Below are 27,584 nucleotides of genomic sequence, written 5' to 3'. Positions count from 1 at the left end.
AAGGCAAAATTAAATACCATGCGAGACTGACTGCCTTGGAGAAATAATCACTTGACTGTAAAACTGTTATTTAAGTGGCATTTTTAGTGATAAATTCCACGGCATTGCAGTTTTATTCTGCTTGTCTCTGCAACGGCTTTGAATTATCTTCTGGAAGCGCCTCCTCCCAGCTTCCGGGCCAGAACGCCATGCTGGCTCCCCAACTGGGCCTCTTCTTCTCCAGCGCCATCTTCCTTCCCCTCCCGTGTCTTCAACGGGTCATCACCCCAAGTACACACTTAAGCACTCTACTCTGTGGGCCAGTGTTGCTCGACATGCGGCCACTGACCACAGCCTACATCTGAATTCACTGGGGGGGCTTGTGAAAAGACAGACTCCTGGGCCATGCTGGCCCTAACACACCCCAGAACTCTGGGGCTGGGGCCAAAGGCCTGTTGGCTTCCCAAGAACTACAAACGTCGATACACTCCACAGTTTGAAATCACTGCCCACAAGTCAACTTTGCAGCTCTCACCGCATCCCAGCCTCCAGAAAAACAGTAGTGAAGTCTGACAGTATAGTGACGACAAAGGACTGGTTGAACCCCGGCTCTGTCACTTACTAGCATCTGATTATGGTCTGTGCTGAGATTCGCATGGGACAACGGGTATGGGACTCAGAATGCTGGCTGAAATGGGCATGGAACACGTGAAATGGGCATGGAACACGTGATTGCTATTATTAGTACTCTTGCTTTTTATCAACATGTCTCAACTGATCCGACATCCTCACTCCCTGCCCTCCTCAAACTGGCTTGCCCTCAGGATGCCCTTTCAGTAAATGACCCAACCATTTTCACTGGTTTTCCAAGCTTCGACCTGCATCTTTTTCCCGGATCAACAGGCTGCTAGAGTGTTATTCATGACTGCCTGCCTGGCATCTCCATCCCAAACTCCCTCCTCCATTCCACATCCTTCTCCAACGAACTCTTTTGTCTTTCTTGACTGTCCCACCTTAAAGGAACCTGTTGGTATACTCACTCCTATACCTGTATCACCTAAAACACTTATTAGCAAATCAACTCCAATATCAACCTGTGACATCTCTCCTACAGTTGTCTTAAACTGTGACCTTCCCTGATATTTAACTCTTTACCTGTTTATATCTAGTTTCCCCAATTAGAGTATAAGTTGCCCACAGGGGTAGAGACTATCTGATACTTTCTTCTATATGCTCAGCATCTTAGTTCTTAATACACAACCAGCATTCAAATGATTACACAGAAACCCTACCTGAAAGCTTAATATTACAGCATTCCATTCGGGTGGAAACACGTTAAGTCACTTTACTTCAACGTCAAAATCGCTTCTGGTGCTAAGAACAAACTTGTCTGAAGTTTGAAGGAATTTTGTTAATCAATAAATTCCTCTGCTAACAACTCAAAACCAGGTTATAACTTGACTTATTAAGTAAAAGCATCTTTTAACCAAGGAAGCTTAGAGAGTAAGCTGGGAGAGAAAGGTGGTGGTCAGATAAGCCATACCCAGATATCCTATTGAAAAAAAGAAAAAAAAAAAAAGATGCTGTACAAGCCATATGCACTCAATTTATTGCCTCAGATAAACAGCTTGGAAATAACAATGTGACTTAAGCTATTGAAGTGGCAATTTATAAAATCAAGGTTGTTTTACCAAAGTCAAGGTAATCCCTATTTTCAATTTTGATAATCACAGCCAGGCTTTCCAAATGAGCACAAGCCAATTCAGGGGTGTTCATGGAACTACTTCCTTTAGAGTAGTACCCTAAATTTAGAATATATGAAAGCTACTAGGAAACCACATAAATATTTCAAAAGGGCAGTTTCCAATTTATAAAGCCTCAACTCTAGATCTAACAGTCAACCCAATTAATATTTTTTCCTTCCTGGTGTAGCTGGAAATAAAATTTCTTGAGTAGTTTTAAAATTGTCATGCTGCATACCTTTCCATTTTGCATAGTTTCATATACAAACAAACAAATGCCCATGGTCCAACATCTTCTTCTTGTTCCTGAGAGGAAGCCTGAGATCTTAGAAAGATACCAAATATGCAAAAGTACGTGGAGTGTAATATAATTTTTCTCAAATCACTAAAGTGATTTAAAATATTTGTTTAGTAACTGGAAAAATTATTTAAAGGGTTTTCAGTGTGAACTAGTCAGAGAAAGAAAATACATTGGAAACTGATATTCCCAACAGGTACAGAAAGTTTAAAGAGGTAGGTAAGAGCTCATTTGGCAAAGCTTTAGAAGGCAGCCAATTCATAAGCAGGTTAAAAACTCTTGTAAAAGACACCGAGGACCTGAAACAAACCACTGTACTTGACGTTTCCTCTTTGGAAAGAGACAGATACACATTTCATGAAAGAGGAAAATTACACTCAAAAATCTTCAATCCCATTTAAAATAGAGCAAGAAAACCTAAATTGTATTATGCATGAAAAAGTTGTGCTTGTGTTCAGCTGCCAAAACCTCACACTTGACTACTGTCGGGGGAGGAGCTGGAAGGGCTCAGAAGGGTGATAGGACCAAATGGACCATGAAAACGAAGGTAACAGCACCGTCAACACTGTCTATTCACTCCCCTCAAGTTGTAGTAGCCTGATTTAATAATTAATCTCTTTGTGGGACAAGAAAAAAAAACAACTAACCATTTTGGCTAAATTTCCATCATTCCTAGTCTGATTGTCCACTTTTTTTTTTTTGGCTATATAGTTTTGTTAACTTGGAGGTTTATATAGCAGAAAATTCTTCCAGCACACCACTAAACCACCACTGAGGGTGAATGTCACAGCTAATAGAAAATGTCACAATTTTAAAGGACATCAAGGCTGTAGGCCCCAAATCCATAGCCAAGATTTTAATGTTTTGGTTCATTAAAAGAATTTTTTAAAAAATACAAACAACCATAAAACAAAAATTCTGGCCTGTAATTTTACAAATACATCACTCTGGTGAAGGATGTAGCTAGTAATAGCAGCAGAGTGCCTGGAGATTTCCAGAGAGACATACCCCCACCATTGAAAGTTCTCACCCTGTTAATTATAATGCATTTTTGACCTCTAAAAACCCTCTTACCTGTTTACAAGAGTTTATACAGCTGTTTGCCACTGGAACACCACCTTGCAGAGTATAATCGTGGCATCCTTTGTTGGTAAGCACCTGTTGCCTAAGTAATCATCATCCCGCATGGAGACAGACAGCACTAGGGCTCTTCCGTCCGAGGTTAAAATTCAAAACAAGCCCAACAAGCCTGCATTTCAAGGTGGTCTTCGTCTGCAACTAGTTAAGTTTACAACTGGCAAACAACAATGGTGTCTGAAGCCAAAGGTGCAGCACTGCTGGCTTCCTCTTGAACTCCAGCGTTGTCACTGTGCACCGAAGTCTCCTGCTGCAAACAGGGCTGCTCTCCTGTGCTGGGAACAGCTTCCAAAGCTCAGGACCCCTGTGCAGGATAATGCAGGAACTAAAGGCAAACACTTTTTTCCTCCTTAAGGATGCCTCCATTTTTTCCTCACCATCTGTACTACCGACCGAGGTGACTGGGCCTGAGTGTGCGTTCGTACCTACGGAACCGTCACGGTGCATGCACATCCGAGGCATGTGGAACCACAGGTCAGATAAGGCACAGATACCAAGTAACGGTTCTAATTACAAACACTAGCTCTCAGGAACTCTTCATCCATTCAGAACTAAACCCATCACCGCATACCTCTGGTGAGAAGCCCCTGGAGATGAAGGAGCTCCTCAAGTGTGTCAGGAAAGGCTTTATTAACATCAGCATTAACATTTAAAAAGCAAACGGAGCATTCTCCTTCTTTTGGCAATTTGGTGCAAATGTTAAGTGCAAGATAAAGCAATCGCAAACTTTTCTTCAAATTAAAAATGAAACTAAGGCCAAACGTGATGGGTGAACAAAATAAATCAAAACTTAAATTTCAGCAACTCCGGCTCTTCCAACCAGCAAAGCCCCCGACTCGTGCACTGTGGTGAGGCTTACGGTGCTTGCCCCGGCTTCTTGCGTGCCAGCCAACAGCACCATTTCCTCATCAAGTTGAGGACCGAGAAGCAAATGATCCCCTTCACTGCAAACAAAGGGGGTCACAGTAACACTAGAGATCCTTCAGAATTGACACACCATGATAAGTCAAAATGATGGTCTCCCTGCTTCTTGCTCAAGACACACGAGATCTGAGCAGCAGCAAGTAACCCCGGCTGCAAACAAAGGGGTCAAAGGTTTGCCGTCAATTCACTTCCAGGCAGAAAAACATTTTCCTCAAAAGAAACAATTTATTTAGAATAAAACAAAAGCAGCTCAACTGTGAGCGCACGTTTGAGTGACAGCTACTCTTAAGCTGTGTGAGCCATAAAAAGGGTTTTTCTTTACTTTTCCAGAAATCTTGTGTACACAGCACAAAGCAAGAGGTCATTTTTTTTTCCACTTAAAACACCGGCATTGGCATCACAATAGCAGATACACAACTTTAAGCTGCCATTTTAGTAAAATGCACAAAATACTAAACAGATTAGCTTTCTTCCATCAAGAGGCCCATGTAAACTCCACATAAGCCACAACTCCTCTTCGAAAGGTCCATTAGAGCTTTGATTTCCGTATCTTCATCCACTGTTCACCAGCTTTGCTTGCAGGAGGGAAAAAAAGGTTATTCAGTAAAAATGTTTACAATATTAAAAATATATATATATATATTTCCCCTATGCCATCATAGATGAACATAATGTTAACAAGACCTTCCTAGATAGTCCACCTTGACCTCAAAAAGCACCAATAATACCCACTGGCACAAACCTTGAAATGAATTTCCTGTATGAGCAGACAAATAACAAATAGAACAGGGTGGATTTTTTTTTAAAGACTGCGATTAAGTGAGCATTACAGGACTGAAAATATCCTTTATACTCATGTAACTGAGTAAAACATATTGGAAGAATTTAGAAGAAAGTAAGTTTATAATCAACCTATAATCAATATATTCTACATATAATTTTTAAAAAATGAAACTGGAAAAAGGTGGAGTTTAGTCAAACTTTTACCCCCCTCTATTTTCATTCTGTAATTTATGAATGGAGCAATAATAAACTGCTCCGTTATTATAAAAAAGGATTCCAGGTACAGAGCCATTTAAAAATCCACCTTTATCTGTGTTACCATTATCTGTGTTACCAAAGACAGCAACTCTTACTTAAAAAAAAAAAAAAAAAAAAAAAAAAAACACTTCTACAAACCATTGCTAAACAGCCAAAGAGCACTTTAGGACTTTGACTTTTCAGTGCTGTTTAAATCACACTCATAAAACTCTTCATTAAGGTGGACGGTTCACTGTGGTTGCCTGAATCGCCTTCTCCCCTTAGGGACATCACTCTCACCAGAATGCCGACAAGGTCTCATCCACTTCTCCTCTGCTTGCTCTACTACCTGACTCCCATGCATCTCAAAACCACGCACTGTGGCAGAGACAGAAAAAAAAGGTCCAGAAATTCTCCCCCAAATTTTTTTCACATGAAAAGTCATTAAGGCCCTCTTCTCAAGAGGATTTCCTAATTCTGTTACCACAGAGTTTGTTGTGAATGGTTCCTACACGAACCCCAACTGCAGTTCAAGCTATACCTGCATAATGAGCAATTTCACTGCCTAAAGAAAGTGGATTTAAAATTAATTGAAAAAAAATAAAAACAGCTATGTCAGTGAAAACCTGCTCTTAAGTTTAAAAATAAACCTAAACAGTGTTTGACTATGAAAGCAACAGACACACACCTTACTCTCACTGCTGCTGACCTCAAATGATCTGAGTTAAGAAGGGCCAGAATATATTACCTTCAAAATGTGACAAAAGATTATACCAGCCAGAGAGTGGACATTTTAAGGTCTAATCCTTAAAAGGAAGTATATCTATGCTCAGTTCTGAGTCCAAGTATACATCTTAAACCGGGAATTTAAATTTTTGTGTGGAAAACTCCAAGGGTCCCAGTTATAGACAACAAAATAATTAAAAATTGGCTAGGAGCCGAAGGCCTAATTTTCCGTAAGTTCTGAAGTAGTGATCCAAAAGTCTTAATTAGCTTGATGTGTTTCACCAGTAATACTTAATAAGTCATTAAATGATATACTGAAGATATTTTCTCTCCATTCAGACCAAGTTTCAGAAACATCAACTAAACAAGTATTTTCTTAACGTATAAGAAAAAGAAAAAAATTGGTTGTTACAAAGAACACCCAATGCTGCGATTATGAAATTCTGACTAATGAGCATCAGAACCAGTTTTAGACTTTTGCTTTCATTCCATTCTTGAAGGTTTAAGCCAGTAATTTACCAATGTTATAAACCTGCATAAACAGAATGCACATCACAAAGATTATTCATCTGAATGATGGCACTCTTGCTGGTAAGCACCAAACTAAACATAATTAGTTATTTATAATACATACATTTAGAAATGGTATCAAGCCATTGTTTCAAAAACACTGAAGCACAAATTTCCCAGATCTAACAAAAGCTGCAATATCAAAGATTCAAACAAATATGGAGCAAGAACCACTAAAAAAAGAGGTGGGGAGGAGCTGCACACACTTTGGATTATCATAAAATTAGATGTCATGGACTTCACTCTCCAAAAGAGCAAAATTATTCGTCCAACCATCTTATGAAAAGATATTCAAAAGTTAATGGTTAGTGAGAGTTAAACTGGAAAAATGTATCTAGTTAAATTGTACTTTGACCTCATGTATACAGACTGCATACTGCATTGGTTTCTGACCAGGTTACGCCGTATTACCATGCCAAGCTCGGCCTTTTAAAAGCAAAAAGCACCCAAAGCCTTAACCGTAGCACATTGGGTATTTTCCCTACAAGCTAACCAAGGGCGTTTGTGTTCATAGCCTAGTACTTTCCTTCTCTCAAAAATGGCTAGTTTTTCCAGTTTAAAAACAAAACAAAAAACCCACAAAAGCCTCCAAACCTAAAAAGAAAATTTATGAATGCATAATGAAGACCAAAAAGAAAAAAACAAAACAAAACACAGCAGTGATGAGGCTTTCAGGCTGACATGCATTACACACCTGTCATAATGGAAAATTTAAAAATTGCATGACGTTTCCCTGGGTTATTATTGGTGCTATTTTAAACCACCAGCTTTGATTAACAGAAAGAAAACAGTTGGGTCCTGCCAGGCTTTCAATAAGTCACTTTCACAGAATAGAAACACGACCATGATGCAAATGGTCCTAAAGTTTCTAATCACAACTAAATTCAGGGCCTTAGCTAAAGTCCTCAGCATTTAAATCAAGAGGGGAAAATATACTAACCAGCTGAGAAACTAAAGTGGCAGCTATGGATAGATGAAAAAAACCAAAACAAAAACACCAAAATCATTATTTTTAAGCCAAAAAAGCCCTTGTTAAGAACCAAAAGTTGTTATAATCTTCAGCTTTGAAAAAACTGTGAGGGTGGGTTAAATTATTTTGAATTAATTCCAGATGTTTGGGAAAGTAAAACAATTAAAAAACGGTTTTCCTACACTGACATTTCAACTCTCTGTGGCTGGACACCAGTAGAAATATTAAACACACTATTTCAAAAGTATTCAAAATATTTTCAATGATGTAACGTCATTGCTGCTGTTTAAATATGAAGATAAAAAATACAATTTAAAAGAGCACGTCAAAAGCACTTCACAATGACTTTAAAAAATTCTGCAATCTAGATATGGCTGATTAATGCCCACTAAAACAAAAGATGAATTATGAGCCTGCAGACAACTCTTCTTTCTATTATTGAAATCAAGAATTTGAATGGGTACAAAACCAAAAACTCATCTTTGATGAAAAACACTGAAGTTCTGAAATATGCACAACTAGAACTGTACCTACTACAACTCCCTGAAAAAATAAAAACGCCACCACATACTGGTAACTGACCAAATAACTCTGATGTTAAAAGCACCTACTCACATCCTGCACACTAGTGTAAGCATAAGACATATGGCCTGTAACATATTCCTCAATTTTTACTGAACAGTTACAGCTACAAACCAAAAGTGCATATAAAGGATACAGAACTCAAGAACTAATGATAAAATGCATATGTTAAAGCAAACTCTGGGAATAAACCGTGTATTTTAAGAGAAATACTCAAATACCTGATTAAAATAATTACACTGCTATACAATTTACCAGCTTATACTTTTGAGGGACCTAATCCGATTTTTTCATACACGTTAAAACTTCTGGTACAGGAATTTACCTACATACCAATCAAGCCATTTTTAGGTGTATATTACCACCTTTATATAGTTAATGGGCTCTTTTCTCTGAATTTTGACTTTTCAATTTTTTGGTTTTGTAACTTTGAGGATTTTTTTTATGCTCAAGATTAAAAAAGAAAAAAAGCAAAGAAGAGGAAAAAAGTTACTCATAAGAGTGGGAACTCCTAATTAAAGTAACTCTATCTGCCTGCTACCTTCTGGGCATCCCTTTCACTTAATAGCTAGACTGTCCTGATGTCTATTTTTAAGAGGTTTATAAAAATATAAAAAAGAAAAAGCTATAACTAAACAACTAATTAAAAAGAAAATGTCATCTAATGCTGTACCCCATCATACATCACAAAACAAGAACCATGTCAAAGCAGTAAATACAGGTACACATGACTTTAGGACGCACCACGGACAATGATCATGACCAGGTAATCTTCTTCAGATTTGGCCAGTGCCTTGGCAGGAGAATCCAGGAACTGCTGGGAGAACTCACAAGGTGGGAAGGCGTGAAGGACTCCGGTGTTTTCCTTGTCTTTGTTGCCCCCCACAGGAAGGCTGATCACCCCAGCGGCCTGCTTTTGCTTTAAATAGGACACCAGGTTCCTAAGCGGCCTCTGAGTAGAGGTGGCAGTGTCCGACGTGGCCGAAGAGGAGGACCTGCTGTCAGAACTTCCAGGCACAGCCAGAAGAATGGCATAACCATTGGGGCCTGCCACTTTGATGCGTCGAGTTACTTCATCCAACTTGGGCTGGTCCAAACGAAGACGCTGAGTGATCTTGAGCTGGGCCACTTTGCCTCCGCTGGAGCCCTCCACAAGAAGACTACTGGCAACTTGGAGGTCACCCTGCAACAGATGCATGTTGGAAGGGAAGTTGCTGTTCTTCAAGAGAAGCATGCCCTGCCAGGCCAAACAGAGCTTGGGAGAGGCTGCTGCTGCAGGGGCTGTCCCACCATCCTGTTTCTGGGAAGGGGACTTGAGCTTTGACGAAGCAGTGCTGGTGCTGGCTGCACTCCCATCAGACCGGTCTTCTTTTTTCAGAGGGCTTTTTCCCTCAGTGGGAGCAGCTGTCCGGTGCTTCCTATCACGTTCAGCTGATGCAGAGTTTTTGCGGTCTCGCTTGTCACCCTGGCTTTTCTCCAAACTACCTCGTCTGTCTCTGATGGGAGAGGGCTTTTCCAAGAGAAGAAGGCGAGAAGATCGATCATTGTCACTGTTGTAGCGATCCCGGCTGCTGCTCAAGTCTGGACTGCGGTCAGGAGAAGGAGCGCAGTGACGTTTTCTTGGACGGTCACTCTCCGGGGACCTATCCAGATGCCGCCCCCCACTGTCCTCAGGCAATCTTCGCTTCCTAGGCTGGTCTCTGCTGCTGGGCAGATCCCGATCACCTCTGTCCCGGTCCAAGGACCAACCATCCCGCCTGCGATCCAGGCTATCCAGTGGCTCATAAGCAGGCACAGCAGCAGCTGCAGTCCGAGTGCTGCGTTCCCGGACCGGAGGGGGTGGCGCCCAATCAGAGTCACCATAAAGGTCCCTATCACAATCTCTGTATAGCAAAGGTGGCGTCCTATCTCGTGCACCCCTCAAAGGATCAGGTGCTCGGTGTGCAAAAGTATCTGTCATCAGCTCGTAATGAGTTAAGGGCAGAGGCTGCAGATACTGCTGCTGGTACCGATGTTCTGTGTCTGCAAAGTCTACTCTAAGGCGACGATCTGGGCCACCAAGTGGAAAGCCCCGCATATGGGTCCAGGCAGCATGAGCTGCATCCAGGCTTTCATACTGGATATATGCCCAACTGTCACCTTTGCGGTAGTCTATGGTGCGGATGGTGCCAAATCGGTCAAATTCTCTTGCCAGAGCAGCCAGAGGCACCCAAGATCCCAGGCCACCTACCCAGAGGCGAGTGGTGGGGGTAGCTTTCCCATAACCAATTTTGATAGGATTCCGAATGATAATTTTGCCAGACATTGCTAGTTTGGCCCGGTGAGACATGTCTAGGTTCTCAAATTTGAGAAAGCCATAGGTACTGGTCTGGCCCCTGGAAGGCCTCTTAATGTCTACTTCTGTAATGACTCCAAAGCGATCAAAAGCCCTCCTTAGATCACTCTCTGTCACAGTGATGTCCAGGTTGCCCAAGAAAAGCGTCCTGTTAGCTCGCTGATCATCCTCCGGTGAGATCTCATCCACTTCTCTGAAAGCTGCAGCACCTGCTCCAGGAACCCTCGGCTCAAGGTTGTAGGCTGGGCGCACTCTCTCATAAAACGGGTAGTCTCGCTCTCTCTCCAGGTCCCGGGGCAGTGGTGGGGGAGGTGGAGGGGGCAGGCGGCCAAGAGCCAACTGCTGCAACCGGTAGTCTCTGTATCCCAAAGCGGCCCCACCGGGGGAGAGCGATCTCTGGCCACCACCTCCTCCAGGCGGGTGCCGGTGACTGCCTACAGAAGCCCCGACCACGCTGGATGACGTGGGATAAGTATCTTTGTCTAAAGGCGAGCGGCTGCGGCGCCGGCTCACATACACAGCTTCTATCTTCAGGGGCCGGTCATAGAGCACAAGGCGGCCTCTGGCATGCTTGGCTGCCCGCGCGTCCTCTGGCCGCCGGAAGTTCACAAAGGCTACGCGCTCATCCCCGCCGCCAGAACCCGAGAGATGGCTGATTTTGACACTTACATCACCGAAGCGTTTGAACTCGTGAAACAGTCCGTCCTCCACCGCCTCGTCGCTCAGCTGGGACCCCAACTCGCTTATCTTCAGCGTCTTGTACTCCGCGCCGTCAGAAGCGGAGGAGGCGGCCCCAGAGGAACGTGACTCCCCGCCTCCACCTCGGGAGCTGCTGCGCGACTCGCCCCCGCCCGAGGAATTTTTAGTGCTCGGGGAACTGTAACTATGCAAGCGGCTACTGGAGCTGCCGCCACCGGTGTCATACTCGCGGCTCCCACCTCGGCTGCTGGACTTGTCGAGATGAAGGCTGCGCCGCGACCCGCCACCGCTGTCGGTCTTTCCGCTGCTGCTCCCATTGCTGCCGCCAGAGCCCCCTAACTTCTTGCTCCGCTCCCCGCGAGAAGTCGAATCCTCACCGCCGCGGGAGCGCTTGGGTTTGACTGGAGAGCGCTCTTTTCCCTTCATTGTTGCGGGTCGCCGGACGTGGTCTCCGCGGAGCTGATTAACCCGCCGCCCCGCGCTGGTTTCACACAGCGGAACCGCATGCCGCCATCTTGGACTCCGCCGCTGCAAAGGATCCCGCCCCGCAGTCTCCATTGGTCAAGTAGCTCCTCTCTTCTACAGTCTCATTGGGAAAACTACTTGCCTGTCTTTACATCTCCCCGCGCTCGGAGAAGGCGCCCGCCCAACCACTGTTATTGGGTTCCCAACGCCTCAGTGGGAGTACCTCATTGGTTACGTTCGTTGTCCATCTTAACGGTTCCTCGCGCCAGGCTGTAGCCCTGCCCCTCGCACTCTGTGGTCACCTGACCCAAAGTCTGCGGGCGTTGATTGGACGAAAAGTGTGCCCTGTAACGGTACCTCTTGCTCTCTGAAAGCAACGATCCCACCTCCTCATCCCTTTCATTGGCTTTCGAGCCCGTCCTTTAACCCACTACTTGGGAAGTCGGGCCATCTTTTCTGGCGTTTTTTTTTTTCCCTGAGAGGCCGCCTCACAGCCGTCTGGCGCGAGAGAGCGCTCCCTCTTTCGTCCCCTTCTTCCAACTCCTCCGGCCGCAGAGAGAAGTTTAAATCTGATTGGACGGTGATGGGGAAATTGATAGGCTGAAATAACTGTCCATCACTCGCTTAAAGGGGCAGGCCCGCGTACTGAGGGAGTGGACTGAAGGTGAACCAGTGGAGTACGCGATTGCTGTGCGACGTCACTTAGACGTCGCGAGAAGGTGACCCGAATCCCCCCTTAGCATTTTCGCGCTTTCGGCGTTCTGCAGGCAAACAGTAGTTCGGTGCTGACGCGTGCTGTGGTGTGCTCGGGAGCTCGAAACTTCTGAGCCCTCCACTTCCTACCTCCGGCTGTCGGGATCCCAGAATCCTGGAGGCTGTTCCGGGTGCGCCCAGCGTGCACCATCTTAGTCCCTTTGGCTCCTTCGTGCACGGCCAGCGCGCTGCCCACGGCCCCTGGAGCCCGCGGGGCCGGCCAGGCCGGCAGTTCCCAGTTCACACATCCCGAGTCACACTGATGCCCCGGGGCGGTGCAGAGGACAGGCGCGGCTGTCCCGCAGAGGGTCCCGCCGCCGGGACGCTGCGCAGCTGGGACGCGTCCTCGCTGGCTCGGGGAGTCCGCCTCGCCGCGGCGCTCCCAGGCCCGGCCCGAGCGCCCCTGGTAACCGAGGGGAGTGACCGACGCTCTCAGCCTCGCGGTCTGCGGGCGTGTCTGTGGGCTTCCTGTTTTGTGTTATGCATTCACGTGGCTGTGGGATTTTGTAGTCCCGTAATAGAGCATTTTTTTTTCTTTAATGCCCCTCCCCGCTAAATAATAGAGTGAAATTTACCCCCCACGTGGAAGTGTCGCATATTTTTTCTGTGGCCTCTTAGACCTAGCGACCCCCCCTTCCCCGCTTTCCCCGGTATTATAACCCACTGGCAAACCCCCTTCTGTCTCTAAATCCACCTCTTTGGGCTCCCTCGATCATTATCCGCTTCAAACCCCAACTTCCCTTCTTTGCAGAGACCTTGACTGTGTTAGACAGTTGAGCCCCTGGGCCAAGTGCTGGCGAGAGGGAGATCAGAACAGGTACAGCCCCCGTCCTGCGGCTCGCCGTCAGGCGCGGGGGTGGGGAGGAGGTAGAGTTCAGTTCGTCGCAGCCCTTGGGCGTTCTGCCGTCCGGCCAGGTATGCGGAGGGCAGAGGTTATGAGGGTTGTCCTATTGATCCTGCCTTCAGCCACGTCTCTCGAGGTCCACTATGGAGGAGGGAATGAGTGTTTCTCAACATGACCTTTTTCAAGGCAGCACTAATGCCTCCCAAACTGAAACCTCAACTTGAGAACTGGGTTAACCCTCCTTAGCCCTGCTTCTCTTCCTAAATAATCGTGAGGAGGGGGAAGATGTGGGCCTTTGGTCTCGATTACATCCAAGAAGCTTGAAAGAAGCCCAATATATAAAAGCCTCCAAATCCACGATATTGTGGTTCATAGACATACTCACTGGATTAAAACGAGCTCTTCAAACTTTCCAAGGCATAGAACAATGTGTAGTATGCTACCGTTTGTGGTTTTAAAAATGATATGTATGCATATATTTTCATAGAAACTTGACTGAGAATCGTGGAAAATTGTTACTAGGAACATGCCGAAGAGGCTGCATCTTGGGTCTGGGTGGGAGAGAGACCCAGCTTTTCATTGTCTACCTTTGTGCGTTATTAAAAGAAAACTTGTGCCCTGGCTGGCGTAGCTCAGTGGATTGAGTGTGGGCTGCGAACCAAAGTGTCGCAAGTTCGATTCCCAGTCAGGGCACATGCCTGGGTTGCAGGCCACGGCCCCCAGCAACTGCACATTGATGCTTCTCTTCTCTCTCTCTTTCTCCCTCCCTTCCCTCTCTAAAAATAAATAAATAAAATCTTTAAAAAAAAAAAAAAAGAAAACTTGTGTTTACCATGTGTGTGCTGTTACTGTTTTACTTTTTAACAGAAATTAGTTTTAGCTTTCTTTAATAACTTTATGGAGAGAGTAAAAAATACAAAAGTAGAAAGAACACCTATGCACCCACCACCCAATTTCAACATTAACTTGTCAATCTCGTTTAACCTATACTCTCTGCCTGACCTTGCCCTCTTGATTATTTTGTTCCAGATTTTATCAGCTACATTTTCTGCCCTAGACAGGGAATCAGTCATTTCTTGAACGAGTTCTGGTTCCTTTTAGTGGGAAATGATACGTACAGATAAAAGTTTGGATGTTAGGGGATTAAAAAAACCAACAACGACCAACACATTTCTAAAAACACTCAAAGAAAAACTTTATAGAGGGAATTTTAATCTATTTCAAGGACATATTTTTTTTTAAGGAGTTTATTTCTTTCGAGAGAGGGGAAGGAGAGGGAAGGAGAGAAACATCAACGTGTGGTTGCCTCTCACGTGTCCCCTGCTGGGGACCTGGCCTGTAACCCAGGCATGTGCCCTGACTGGGAACTGAATGGGTGACCCTTTGGTTCGCAGGCCCCCTGCTCAATCCACTGAGCTACATCAGCCAGGGCTCAAGGACATACTAACAGAACACAAAATTGAACTTAAGTTATTACCTGATACTTAAGGTAAATATTGCTAGTGCAAATAAATCAGGCTCCAGAATAACTATATTTGTCTCAAATGACCTGTTTAGGTGACTCACTAATCAAAGGAAAAAAGATAATGACCAGATCAGTATAGCTTCCCAGATGTCATGATAGGAAGTGAGGGAGCACTGGAAGGAATTGAGGGAGCTCCTGCCCCTATGAGCGGCAGTGCTGGAATCTCAGCTGGGCTTAGTGGCTTGCAAGTTGAAATACCAGTGAGCTTCATGGAAATGTCTGTCCTTGGCTGGCTGAAGCAGGAAGGCTTGCCTAAGGGGACTGATAACCTGTCTGGTGTGAACAGGACTGGTAAGCTCAGTGGGTAGACAGAAAAGGCCTGGAGGCCATTTCCAGTAAGAGAGCCAAAATACAGCCTGTGACGTGTGTGTGCGTGTCCATGACACAATTGAACAATGACATAACGTTGGATCCATGCTGTGTCAAAATAAGTAATTTTTTTAAATCAAGTTTTTTTTTAAAGATTTTATTCATTTATTTTTGAAGAGGGAAGGGAGGGAGAAAGAGAGAGAGAAACATCAATGTGTGGTTGCTGGGGGCTGTGGCCTGCAACCCAGGCATGTGCCCTGGCTGAGAATTGAACCTGTGAACCTGCGATGTTTTGGTTCGCAGCCCGTGCTCAATCCACTGAGCTATGCCAGCCAAGGACACAAGTAATTTTTTTACTTCCTTGTGTTCTCTATGAAGTTTCTTAGGTTGAACCAGCCTATTTTCACACATGTGTATCAGAGAGCTAAAAGGATGAAAGTGGCCCATGGTTTAGAGACGCAGGACTTGGAACCCCTTTTCTGGTGTTGGTGATGGAGTTGTGGAGGTCCAGGCCGAATTTTCATCTGATCTTACGATCGATGGCCAGAGCTGTGAGGGCAGCTCAAACCTGGGCAAGGGAGATCTTTTGGCGGTTGTGAAACCAGAGTTAAGCTACCAACAGATTCCCTGAGCACCAAAGCGGCGTGTTGACCTCTCCCCGGGCCTTGTCGAGAACCAAGTGTGTTGAGGAGAAGCTGCCCTCACCCATTCGGGGGTCTGTGTTGGGTCCTTGGAGCTACACAACTCAAAGGCCCCAGAGGACACAGCCCAGTGGGAGAGCGGCCACCACGGGTTTTCTATGTGAAGCGTTTTCTCTGTTGCCTTTAAATGTAAAGGAAAAAGGCAGAAATCAAAGTTAGGCACATGGAAGAAAACTGCAATTAAAGGATATATCAGGATGTTTTCAATGAAGTGTCTTCCTTCCTAGGTTTCATTGTGTATCCTCAATACACACACGGACGATTATAACTGCAACAGCAATTGTATCTGGGGAGCAGAGAGCGCTTCAATTTCTGGCACGTGTGAAAAGGCCCGCAGCTGGGAACAGAAAAGATTTTGCTGTTTCTTCATAACATGAATGGTCTCCTGACAGTGAAGTTTGTTTGTTTGGTCTGCAAAAAAAGTGTGTATTTTACTCATAGGCGCATAATAAATCCCTGAAATAGCCAACGATCATTGAGGACCCAGTTTGTAATACGAAGGCACTTATTTGTGGCCTGTGGAGTTTTTTAACAGCTGTATTAAGGTATAATTTACATACCATAAAGTTCAACCAGTTGAAGCGCACAATCCAGTGGTTTTTAGTGTGTGCTTCCAGAGCTGTGCACGCGGTTCATTCTTTAACATTATTACAGAAAGTGCTCTGCTGTCACTTATCCGAGGTGACTAAGCCCTAATATAATTACCCCTTTCATTTATCCAGACATCTTAAAGGGCAGCGGTTAAGTGCATGGTCTCAGGAACCAGCCAGCCTAGATTAAAATCCCAGCTCTGCTGCAGGCCTCTGCTGGTAATCTCTCTGAGCCTTGACTTTCTTGCCTATAAAACAGGGAAAATCATAGAATCTCTTCACCGGGAGGATTAAATGGGATGAAGCACATGCCTGATGCATGGTAAGCGCCATGTAAATGTTTGGTATCATTGCCATATTTTCTCCTTGCACTCGAGTATGTAGAATTGGATTAATCAAAACCCTTCGTTCATGACATATAGTCATCAACAGCTCATCCATGGGCCTTTTAACTTTTCATTGATTTATCAAGAACATAGTGAATTCCCATGAAGCTACCACTCAATCCAAGAAAGAGAAAGGTACCGATAATTGACCTCTACCTCGAGGTTCCTTCCTTATCCATTGCCCAGCCTCATAGGTAGCTGCTATCCTGCATAGTAATATCCTGATTATTTAGAAATGTCTCATTTTGTTTAAGGAGCTTGAAGGACTATTTTCAAGGAACGTTAAAGAATTTGTATGTGTGTGTACCAGGGCGCATAGGTGTATGCACGTACCTAGTCACGTAGTACCTTAACAGTATCATTTTATCTTTGCTTTTTAAAAAGCTTTATATACATTTACACTTGAAAAATATAGTATTTGCCATCTTCTGAGACTTGCATTTTTCACACGTTTCTGATTCTTTCGTGTTAGCATATGTAGCTATAGTCATTTTCCTTTTGCTGTAAAATATCCCATGTACACCACTAATGCATGCTTCTTTTGATGGACGTATGGATCCTTTCCTGTTTTGTGCTATTGTGGGTGGTGCTACTACGAAGATTCTTGTTCATGTGTCCTGAGGCACACGGGCAGAGTTTTCTGGGATAAGATAGGGAGGTGGTGGGTAGGGGATACCAAGGACTGAAATTAATGCGTTAAAAGTTATACTGAGTGGTTGATTGACACGACCAATGGCCTGCAGTGACCGCAGAACACTGCGGATGGCTCATCCAAACACGAGAAAAACATACACAGAGACAACCAGGTCCTGTGGGGAAATAGGTACAAAATAGCCACCCTCCCCAGGGGAAGAGCGCCTAGTTCTCCAGCTCTCCTTATTGGGTTCATTTGCATAAGAATTCAGGCAAAGCTCATTCATCATTGCCAGGAAGTAAGGATGAAACAACAGATAACAAAGAACTCTGAGGGCCTATTTTGAGTCAGGGTCAGATAGCTAAAGAGCAGTAAAACTTTGAGGAACAAACTTACTTCTTCCTTGGACCCTTATCAGTTAATTGAGAGCATTCTAAACAAAGCAGGTTTCACAGGATTTTACATATTCTTTCTTAGGCCTGATCACCCAGGGAACCCACCCTTTCCAGCACAGGGCTGCACCACCCTCCGTCATTGTTTCAGGCTTAGGTGGAGCAAGGGAAGTAAGGCAGCCAAGAGATTAGGAGATTTTCTCGCAGACAATGAGGATTTAGGCTTTCTCAAAGCTGAGGGGCGAGGGGTCCATCACCCCTTTTTGCTGTAGCCCTCAAAGTCCCTCCTTGGGGGCCTCCCACGAGACCGTACCTGTCTTAGGTCGTTCCCCCCTTGGGGAATCTTACCCATCATTGGCTAACCGACCAAGCAGTGGGGGCCAGGCAGGGTGAAGTAAAAGGAGCAGAAGCGGTGCTCCTGCCAGGGAGATAAGCTTTTGTCTCCTTGGTGGCTTATGGTCCAAGGTCGTTCCCTCAGCCTTAGCCTTGGTGGGGGTTACAGCTTCTGATACCAGGCAGGGCGGTTCGAAACAGTTGATGTTTCCAGATAATATCAAATTGTTTTCCGAAGATTTTGTTTTACATCAGTGTACAGTCTCATTAGCAATGCATAAGATGTCTTATTGATCTATGTCATTGGAATTTTATAACTTTTTTTTGGTCAAACAAATGGGCATCAAACAGTATCTCTCTGTGGTTTTGCTGTTTTATTTCCCTGATTACTAGTGAGGTTGTGTATATCTTTACAGGCTTATGGGCCATATATATTTCTTCATCTGTGAAGTATCTATTCATATCTTTTGCTTATCTATTGAATTATCTGTTTCTCATATGTGTAGGAGTTACTCATATAGTCCCGATTCCCATCTTTTGTAAGGTATTTGGCAAATATCTATTCACCTAGTTTAAGTTGTATTTCAAAAAACAGAAATTCTTAATTTAAGTAAAGCTGTGTTTAATAAACTTTTATAGTCAGTACTTTTTGTATCTTGTCTAAGAAATCCTCTTCACTTTCCCTGATCCCACCACCAGTATTTTTTTACCCATATTATTAAAGTTTTAAAAATTGTTTTTAATTTATTGATTTGAGAGAGAGAGAGGGAGAGAAACATCAGTTTGTTGTTCTACTTATTTATGCATTCATTGGTTGTTCCTTGTACGTGCCCTGACCGGGGACCAAACCCATGACCTTGGCGTGTCAGGTCGACACTCTAACCAGCTGATCTACTGGGCCAGGGCCTGGAGTTCTGTTCTTTCTCATACATTTTAGAATCAATTCATCAAATTCCATGAACAGCTATGATTGGGGTTTCATTAAATCTGTGAGTTAATTCAGGAAAAAGTGACATCTTTATGAAATTTGGTCTTCCTTTCAGTGAACAGGGCTATCTTTTCCTTTAATAAGGTCTTATTTAATTTCCTTCAGCAAAATTGTATGATTTCATGAGTGTTCTTGCATGCCTTTTATCTGGTTTGTTGCTATTGTTTTTTTTTTAAGATTTTATTTATTTATTTTTTTAGAGAGGGAAGGGAGGGAGAAAGAGAGAGAGAGAGAGAGAGAGAGAAACATCAATGTGCAGTTGCTGGGGATCATGGCCTGCAACCCAGGCATGTACCCTGACTGGGAATCGAACCTGCAACACTTTGGTTCCCACCCCGAGCTCAATCCACTGGGCTATGCCAGCCAGGGCTTGTTGCTATTGTTAACAGTGTTTGTTTTGCTTTAAAGAAGGAGGCAGTAGAGTCAGAGGGAAAAGGTCAGCCACCCAGTTCTGGAGTCCTCGTGTCTCTAGATAGTGGCTGCCTCCCCCACGGTCCTGTAACTCTTTGTTCTGAGGCCTTCTCTGTCAGGCACCTAGGTCTGCAAGGAGTGGGACAGACGCAGGTCCCTGGCTGTCGCTGTGGGACACTCTCTGCTGTATCTCGAGTGAACCTAGTTGTTGGAAATAACGCGGCTCTCCAGCCGCAGCCCCTCCTTCCCACAGGCAGAAATCCCAACAAACACATCTTATGAAATAATCCACTCATCAACACATAGTAAAAATAGAAGCCAGCCCTCACTGATTGAGCACACGCTGCACACCAGGCACTCGGCTAAAACTTTCTTCATACGAGCTTACTCCTTACCCTCACAGCAGCCCCAGGAGGAGGGAGGCTTAAAATCCCCCCTTCTTTAGGTAAAGAAATGGAGGCTTAGACCCCTGGCTGGCATAGCTTGGTGGATTGAGCATGGGCTGTGAACCAAAGCATTGCAGGTTCGATTCCCAGCCAGGGTACATGCCTGGGTTGCAGGCCATGGCCCCCAGCAACTACACATTGATGTTTCTCTCTCTCTTTCTCCCTCCCTTCCCTCTCTAAAAATAAATAAATAAAATCTTAAAAAAAAAAAAGAAATGGAGGCTTGGAGACCCAGTATGTCTCACAAACATTTAGTTTAAGGAGGTGTGTACTCTAAAGGATTTTCTTTGTTTTGGTTTCCAGCCTGCGAAAAGCCTTTGACTTGAAATAATCCTCACACATGGCTGATGCGGCCTGTGGCTTCACCCATTCACCCATTCTCCCCTCCTTTGTTGTGACGGGGGAAACTTTAGAACAAACGGGGCAGACGGTTCCACAGGTGACATGGAGGAGCTGCCCCACGGGCTGGAGAATGGACTCTGCTCCTCGCAGGGTGTAGCGTGATGAATGCTTGTTGAGTGAATGCACGGACCTCGTTTAATTTCCTTCAGCAAAATTGCACAATCTCACGAGTGCTCTTGCATGCCTCGTATTCTGGTTTGTTGCTCTTGTTAATTGTGTTTGTCCTATCTTTTCATCGGAGGGATAATTGTATGTTCAAACTTCAGATTCAAGTGCAAGGAGATGGCGTTTAAGCTTGAGAGCTAATGTGTGGACATTTCAGCTAGCTAATTAGTGAATTAGTGGCATAATAAACCACAGGGTTCAAAGGAACTCTCTCAGTAACGGGATTCAAAGAGGTACCACCGACAACACTCTGAGGGTAAATACTGATCTTTACTTTCTGTGAATAAATATTTGTGGTAAATATTCTGTCAATGGCTAGGATTTCAGATCAACTTTCTTTTCATCAACTCCAGCGTTTTCCCCGCCTCCCCGCCCCCACCCACAGCCCAGTGTTCACCCTCTTCAGTCTTTTGTATCTTTTTCACAGTCCAACAACCCCACCTCCTCACAATTCTCTCTGCCCTTGTTCTGTGCCCTGCACGTTCAGTTCAATTGCATTTCAACCAATATTTATCGATCATCCGTGATGCGCCAGACACTGGGCTATCATCGTTCGTTTATGAACTCATTCATCAACATTAACCGAGTTCCCGCTGGATCGGGCGCGGCGCCACCGACCGACAGGAAGATGAGCGGGACGGAGCGCCTGACCGCGACGCTGCGCCGTCTCGCGGTGGAGACGACGGACACGCCGGGGGAGGACGAGGCTTCAGCAGAAGTGCACACCCGAGGCCGCGGCCCTCGGACAAAGAGTCGATTGCTTCTCTCCGGAGGGGTGGCTGCGTGGCAGAGCGCAGTGCCTGGCACATACTAAACTTCAATAAATGTTTGTCAAAGGGACAAAAAACGCTCCAGGCAGAGAGAGTGCCTGATTAGGGAGTCCGCAGGAAGCCCTAGGGGCTGAGTCCCAGTCTTCAGCGGGGGAGGGCGGGGGAAGGGGGGGGGCAGAGATCAGATTCTCTGGGGGCGCCGAAGGGGTGGTGGTAGGGCTAATGCTTATCTAAAAGAAGAATTTTTCCTCCTGTTACTATGTAATTTATAAATTTTATGCACATGCATATTTAAAAGGCACATGACATAAATTATTAATCTGCAACTTTAATTTTATACATTTATTTATCAAGAATGAGAATAGCACGATTGTTTCTATAATATAAATGACAGGAATTAAACCTCAGACTAGGAAGGCCGGTAGGTAAATACAGAGGACACAGAGGTTCAGCCAAGCCGTCATCCTCTTGAGGGTCGCCGAGAGATTTTTACTGTTAATAATAGAGGGAGAGGGGAATATTGGGGAATATTGGGCTGTACGAACTGCATTCTGTAGGTTACAGTTTGTCAACCAGCAGCAAAATAAAATGACCTGGGGGTCGTGTTTTAAAAAGCAAATTCCTGGGCTCCACTTGTATCAGTCAAGGTTCTCCAGAAAAATAGAACTAAGAGGAAACAGAGGGAGAGAGAGAGAGAGAGAGAGAGAGAGAGAGAGCGAGCTATGGCTATATTTTATATATAAATATATATAACCATATGTTTACAGCTGATGACGCCGGTTCCCCTTACGACGGCTGCCCAACACGTGCCGTGGTAGTTTGGCTGCTTGAAACAGCCACATGCCAGGAACCGGAGAACGGCGGTGCCGGACAATGAAAGCCTTAGTCTCTTACATTGCTGCAGTCAGATGTTGGCTGGAGGGAGCTTTCGTTATCTCCTCCGGGCTGGTTATCCAAGGTGGGTCACTAGCATGGTTGACGCGTGACATCGGCTGTCATCTGTCACCCATGGCCTCTCCAGCAGGGTGACCTGGGGATCATCAGACCTCCCCGTGGCATCTGGCTTCATTCTGGGAAAACCCGGCAGAAGCTGCATGGCCTTTTCTGTCCTAGGCCCAGAAGTCACTCAGCATCGCCTTCACTGTACCTCAGTCAAAGTGATCCCCAATCTGCCCAGACCCCAGGGGGCGGGGCATGGAATGAGACCCCACTTCCCGATGGGGGTGGTGGCCTGGTCATAGTGTAGAAGGTCCCGGGGGATGGGAGATCTAGCTGTGGCCATCTTTGGAAGGGACAGTCTGCCATTGCTCCCAAACCCACCTCCTCTGTCCTGACCTCCCCTCCCCTCCCCTCTCCTGTTTCAGAGCCACAGCCGCCCAGAGGACACCTCCACTCGGCAAGTCTCTAGCCAGCGCAAACTCAAGTCTAAACCAGAATGTGTTACAACCAACTTCCACCCCAGTCGTCTCATTTATTGTTCTGGCAATGTGCTGACTTTAAAACCACACATGGACTAGCCACCACACCTTTAGCTTTCCTTTCTCTGAAAACCATCCGCTCTCAAGTCTTGTCTTTCCTTCTTTCATCTTGGCTGTTCGAGTCCCTTCAGCCCCTTCCCTCAGCCTGGTCCAGCTCCTCTTCACCTCCTGGACCCGCCTGCGATTTTCTCACCTCCCTCCTCACCCTGCATCTCCCCACTTTCCATGACCCAGCCTGGTTAGTCCTTCCCAGATCCTGCATCCCTTTCCCCTACTAACCGTCTAGGAGTGGGCCCAGACGGGACGGCCACTTACTGAACTTTCTGAGAGTGGGCTCCCGGGAAAGTGAGCTGGGAGACAGAGGTTAGCGTGCGGGGTGATTCTTCAGAAGGGGCTTTGAGACTGACACCCGTGGAAGGGAAGGGAAGGGAAGGGGAGGAGCTGGGATCGGGAAGAAGGAAAAGTGCAGCTGCAGTACAGGCCCTGCAGCAAGCAGCCGGGGCCGGCCCCGTGGGAGCTCTGGAGTTCCAGCGAACCACTGGTTACCGGCTTTCAGCGTTGCCCCCACTTCTGCATCACACCCTCAACTGTACCAACTGCCCTCAAGATATCTCCCCTTGGAAGTCTTGTTGCCAACTCCAACTCAAGTCTAACATGGAATCTCCCCTGTGGAAAGGAGCGTGACCTTGGGCAAAGCAGCTCTCTGCAGGAGAGGTGTCCCCTGAAAAGTGGCTGGTGTCCACTCTCAGGAGCTGGAGCAATTCCTCCACTGAGGGGCAGCGGACAGCCTGTCCCAGAGTCCCCCGTGTTCACCTGGACCCTTGCCCCTTGAATCACACCACCCATGACGCACCTCTTCCGTGCTTGCAGGCTCAGCTTCAAGGCCTCCTGTCATTTGACCTTCAGCAAATTCCATTCCACATCGCTGTTCACTTGACTCACCCCCTGCTTATCTCCCATGCTTGATTTCGCCTCATTCCGCTCCGGCCAGTTACACATTCTTTGAGGCGAGCAGCGGGGGCATGCCCTCCCCCAGCACAATCAGCGCAGGGGTGGGTACACGTATATTTCTAGGCAGAGCCCGAGAGGTGCCTGGGGATCCACTGACCAGAGTCTGTGGTTCACGTAGAGATTGTGCTGGTTTCAATTTCCGTCACCATAGCAGAATGAGCGGTGTAGGAAACCACCGGCTCGTTGTCTTTCTGCGGGAGAGGAGGGAGGAAGCCCTGGCCGATGACCAGTGCTTGCTGCACTGGGCCCGAGAGGGAGCCGGGCCTGGGAAGCAGCTCCGCTCTGCCTTGAGCAACGGCCTGCTCCCCGGCCCTTTGCTCCCAGCCCACAAAACAGAGCCGGGGATCCTTCCTGGACTCACAGGGTGCTGTGTGCATTGAACTCACTATGGAGATAAAGTGGCGCCCAAAGGCCAAGGGAATTTACAAGTGAGCAATTACTTTTGTCTGGAAAGACAGCATTCCAGCCGTGGTCGAGGGAGGGCGATAAGATTTTGACCCGAGAGGCAGCATTCCAGCCCTCGCAGAAGGAGACAGAGGAGCTGTTTTCCTGTCCCCGGAGGGTCAGGAACCTAGACCCGGCTTCCTGGCGGCCGGAGCATGCCTCGGCAGGAACGCCCTGCCGGATCATCTTGCTCTTTGGAAATTCCTTCCTGCTTTGGGGCAGGGAAAGGCCTTCCAGAAGCACCCCGCCCAAAGCCGCCCCTGAGGCAGCTTTGGTGTGACTGCCCGCTCCAGGAAGTGACGGCTGTCACGAGGTGCACAGGTCAGCCTTCTGAGTGACTCACCCAGGGGGCAAGAACTGGGTCCCTGAGGGGAAATGATAAGGCACAGACTCAGTGTCCAAAGGAAGGAGACCATTTGGATTGTAGCACTCAGAAAGTGGAAGAGGCTGCAACCATAGCCAATGAGTTCCCTGTCATGAGAGGCATCCAAGCGGAGACTTGAGAGCACTCAGTGGGCATGTGGTAGAGGAGACTCTAATGAGGTAGCAGGGCAGAAACCAGCTGACCTGGGCCCGGGGAAACCCTGGGGCTCTGGGGAAAGCTGCCTGCCTGGCGGAGGGAGGCCCACAGGAAGGGAGAAAAGGGCAGCCGAGGGGGAGGGGGGCCCAGGCTCAGCAAAGCCAAAGTCACTGTTTGGTCAAGGACAGTCCCCTTTCCTTCAAAGGCTGTAGGCCCCAGAGCCTGTAACTGTACACAATCCACTCAGTCATTCAGTTAATTCGGCAAACATTTACAGGCCGGAGAAGAAATTCCCCTGCCAACTCCCGTGGGATGGATCCCTGCGCCCTCGCGCCTCCTGCTCAGTGACCGGCAGGGGGCAGCAGAGACACGCAGGTGCCAAACAGCGCAGCACGCTTGCTCAGCTTCCCTGTGGGGGAAACTGGGTCGCTCGGTCCTGCCAAGCGGCAAACATTCCGAGGGGGGTGGGCACACTGGGCTTTCCAGCAACGGCTGTGAGGCACCAGGTGCCACCTGACGCCCCTGGCAGAGCTGTCGCAGCCCTCGGGCCCCCGCCGGGCAGCAGGAGCCCCTGCTTGCAGAAGGGAGGATGAGGCTGATGACCTGGGATGGCTCAGGGCCAGGGGAGAAGGCTGGAGGGGTCCCCTCCCAGCCAAGGGTTTCACGTAGCTGGACATCCGCAACCCCCACCCCCAGCCCCTGCAGAGAAGGCCGGGGTGGGTCTGCCAAGGCTGGGGAGCATGGGGTGGTTTGCTTCGGAGGAACCTGGGACCTCACTAAGGAGTGTGAGGCTCTCTTTAGGGATGGGTTGAAACCACCACTGGAGGTGGGGGAGGGGCTCACAGCTAGACAGGAGCCAGAAACGCTAGACCTGCTGCTCAGTGGTTGGGAGGCAGGTGTAGGCTCAGGTGTACTTCTGTGTCCTGATTCGGCCACCTGTACCTCTAGGACTCGGGCAAGTCTTTTTCAGACCTCAGTTTCCTTTTCCATGGCCGGGTGGCTCTGTCGCACGGAGCAAACGGAAGACTGACATGAGTGTGCCTGAGAACCATTCTTCCTCCTCCCCAGAGCGCCCCCCACCCCCGCCCGGTGGACACCATCTGCAGGGCAGGACAACGGAAGCAGGGGCCTGCAGAGCGCAGCGGCGAGGCGGGGGCACCCGCAGTGCTGTTAGTCTGGGCAGGGCGGACTCCTCCTGCTGCGTTGGTCCACCCGGCCGCCTCTCCCCGAGCTCCTCTCCAGCCCACAGCACCCCGCTGCGGAGAGCTGCGGGGAGCCTGGGGGACGGCTCTCCACCACTTGGGATCTTTGAGAGTCGAGAAGTCAGGGAGGTGCAACGGACCTGGACTGGGAGGGGGCCTGCAGGGTGGAACAGGGAAAGAGCCACTCCCGAAACTCCAGTTCTTCCCGTGGATGCGGTGACGGTTAGAACCGGAGCCACTTGAACCCAGAGTCAAGGACCCGTCTGTGCATTCTCCCCGTCTTTGTTGTTTCCTCTGCTCATCTACAGGCAGCGCTGCCCCTCCTCTCCAGCAGAGTGGTGGGCCCGGGGGGCTTCTGTGTGAGGGCTCGGCTCAGTGCTGGCTCTTTTTGTTGTTGTTGTTTTTGAAGATTTTATTTATTTATGTTTAGAGAGAGGGGAGGGGAGAGAGAAACAAACATCGATGTGAGAAAGAACCATTGATGGGTTGCTTCTCACGTGCTCTCCGACTGACCAGGGGCAGCGGCTGCAGCCCGGGCATGTGCCCTGCCCCGGATCAACCAGTGACCTTGTACTTCGTGGGACGATGCCCAACCGAGTCACACTGGTCAGGACTCAGTGCTGGATCTTGCTGGTTGTTAGTGAAGGAGGAATTTTGGAGAACTGATTGGAGCCTCCACTTTGACGGATTTAAAAACAACATTAAAAAAAAATGGAGGCAGTGGGACCAGGGAAAGGAAAGTTCCTGCCCCTTTTGATTGCTTCTAGAATCTTCCTTCACCGGTGACTGTTTGGAGAAGGTGGCTGGATCCCTACACAGAGCTGCCCAAACCTGGGAGTGTCCCCACCTCCTCGGGGGTTTCCTCCCGCCCATGGGCTCCCTGCTTCAGCTCTGGCCACTGTGTTCATCCCCCAGCCTGAGGCAGGAGACAGACCGAGTTCTCCAGCACGGCCTGCCCTCTGGCGCTGTGAGCACCGCAGCCCGGGCTTCCGAGCTTGACGGGGATCGGGCCCCTCGTCACAGGATGCAACGTGACGAAGCCAGTTGCTTCACGTGGAACCCCACTGCCGCCGTGCACTAGCTGTGAGACCTGGGGCCAGCGACTTCCTCTCTCTCTGAGCCTCAGTGTTCTCGTCTATAAAATGGGGGCAACGGTAGCATTTTCATCAGAGATACCATCCTTCCCGGTCCCTCCTAAGCTGAAATGAAAAGCAATAATAAACGAAGCAGCCTGCTTCTTCCCTGGGAAAGCCCAACAGCAGGACCCAGAAGGAGAGTGCTGGAAGAAGTCAGGCTTTGGAATCTTCCAGTCCACACACAGGCAGCTTCTGGGGTGGCAGACATCATCCAGGGCTGGGGACCGGGGCTGGGGCCCGGAACATCACTGCCCCCAGATCGCATGGTGACGGGGTCCCGGTTGCTGGGCCTCTTCTCGCTGAATATCCTCCTCCGGGCAACAGGGACGTGGACCCTGGGGACCTCCACGGTCCCCGCAGCCCTGCGCCCTCTGAGATTCCCAGCCGCCCGGCTCGGCCGCGTTCTCTGGGATGCAGCCCAGGCCTCCCACAGCCGCAGCAGCTAAAGAGGCAGCACTCGGCCGGGCCCTGGCCCACGGCCCGGAGGAGGTCACTCAGCCCCAGGGAAGCCCCTGGTTTGCAGGCTTGGATGCTGCAGAGGGCCCGGCAACAGGAACTTTGGCCTGTTGGCGTCTGGCTCTAGCCAGCGCTTTCCAGGGACGGACCGGGAGGAAGAGCAGGGCTGGCAGAAGCCGGGAAAACAGCCTGGGGCTCACGCTCTGTGGCCTTGTTTTGAAATCTACCACCTCAGCCACCT

General features: G+C 47.7%; 1 protein-coding gene across 2 annotated transcripts; it reads right to left on the bottom strand.

The window, feature by feature from the left end:
- Positions 1–2,708: 2,708 nt before the first annotated feature.
- Positions 2,709–12,716, bottom strand: RBM15 (RNA binding motif protein 15). Of its 2 annotated transcripts, none has more exons than XM_028503267.2 (2): positions 8,693–12,716; positions 2,709–4,650 (listed from the first exon to the last, which is right to left on the bottom strand). In XM_028503267.2, exons 1-2 carry the CDS (start codon positions 11,538–11,540, stop codon positions 4,610–4,612), a joined length of 2,889 nt encoding a protein of 962 aa, XP_028359068.1. In that variant the 5' UTR covers positions 11,541–12,716; the 3' UTR covers positions 2,709–4,609. The 2 variants fall into 2 exon arrangements, with proteins under 2 accessions (XP_028359068.1, XP_028359069.1); XM_028503268.2 differs by having other exon boundaries at positions 3,278–4,655.
- Between the last annotated feature and the right edge of the window lie 14,868 nt (positions 12,717–27,584).

The sequence above is a fragment of the Phyllostomus discolor genome, chromosome 14, assembly GCF_004126475.2.
Source record: "Phyllostomus discolor isolate MPI-MPIP mPhyDis1 chromosome 14, mPhyDis1.pri.v3, whole genome shotgun sequence".
Classification (NCBI taxonomy): Eukaryota; Metazoa; Chordata; class Mammalia; order Chiroptera; family Phyllostomidae; genus Phyllostomus; species Phyllostomus discolor.
This window is presented reverse-complemented; position numbering and strand designations above follow the sequence as displayed.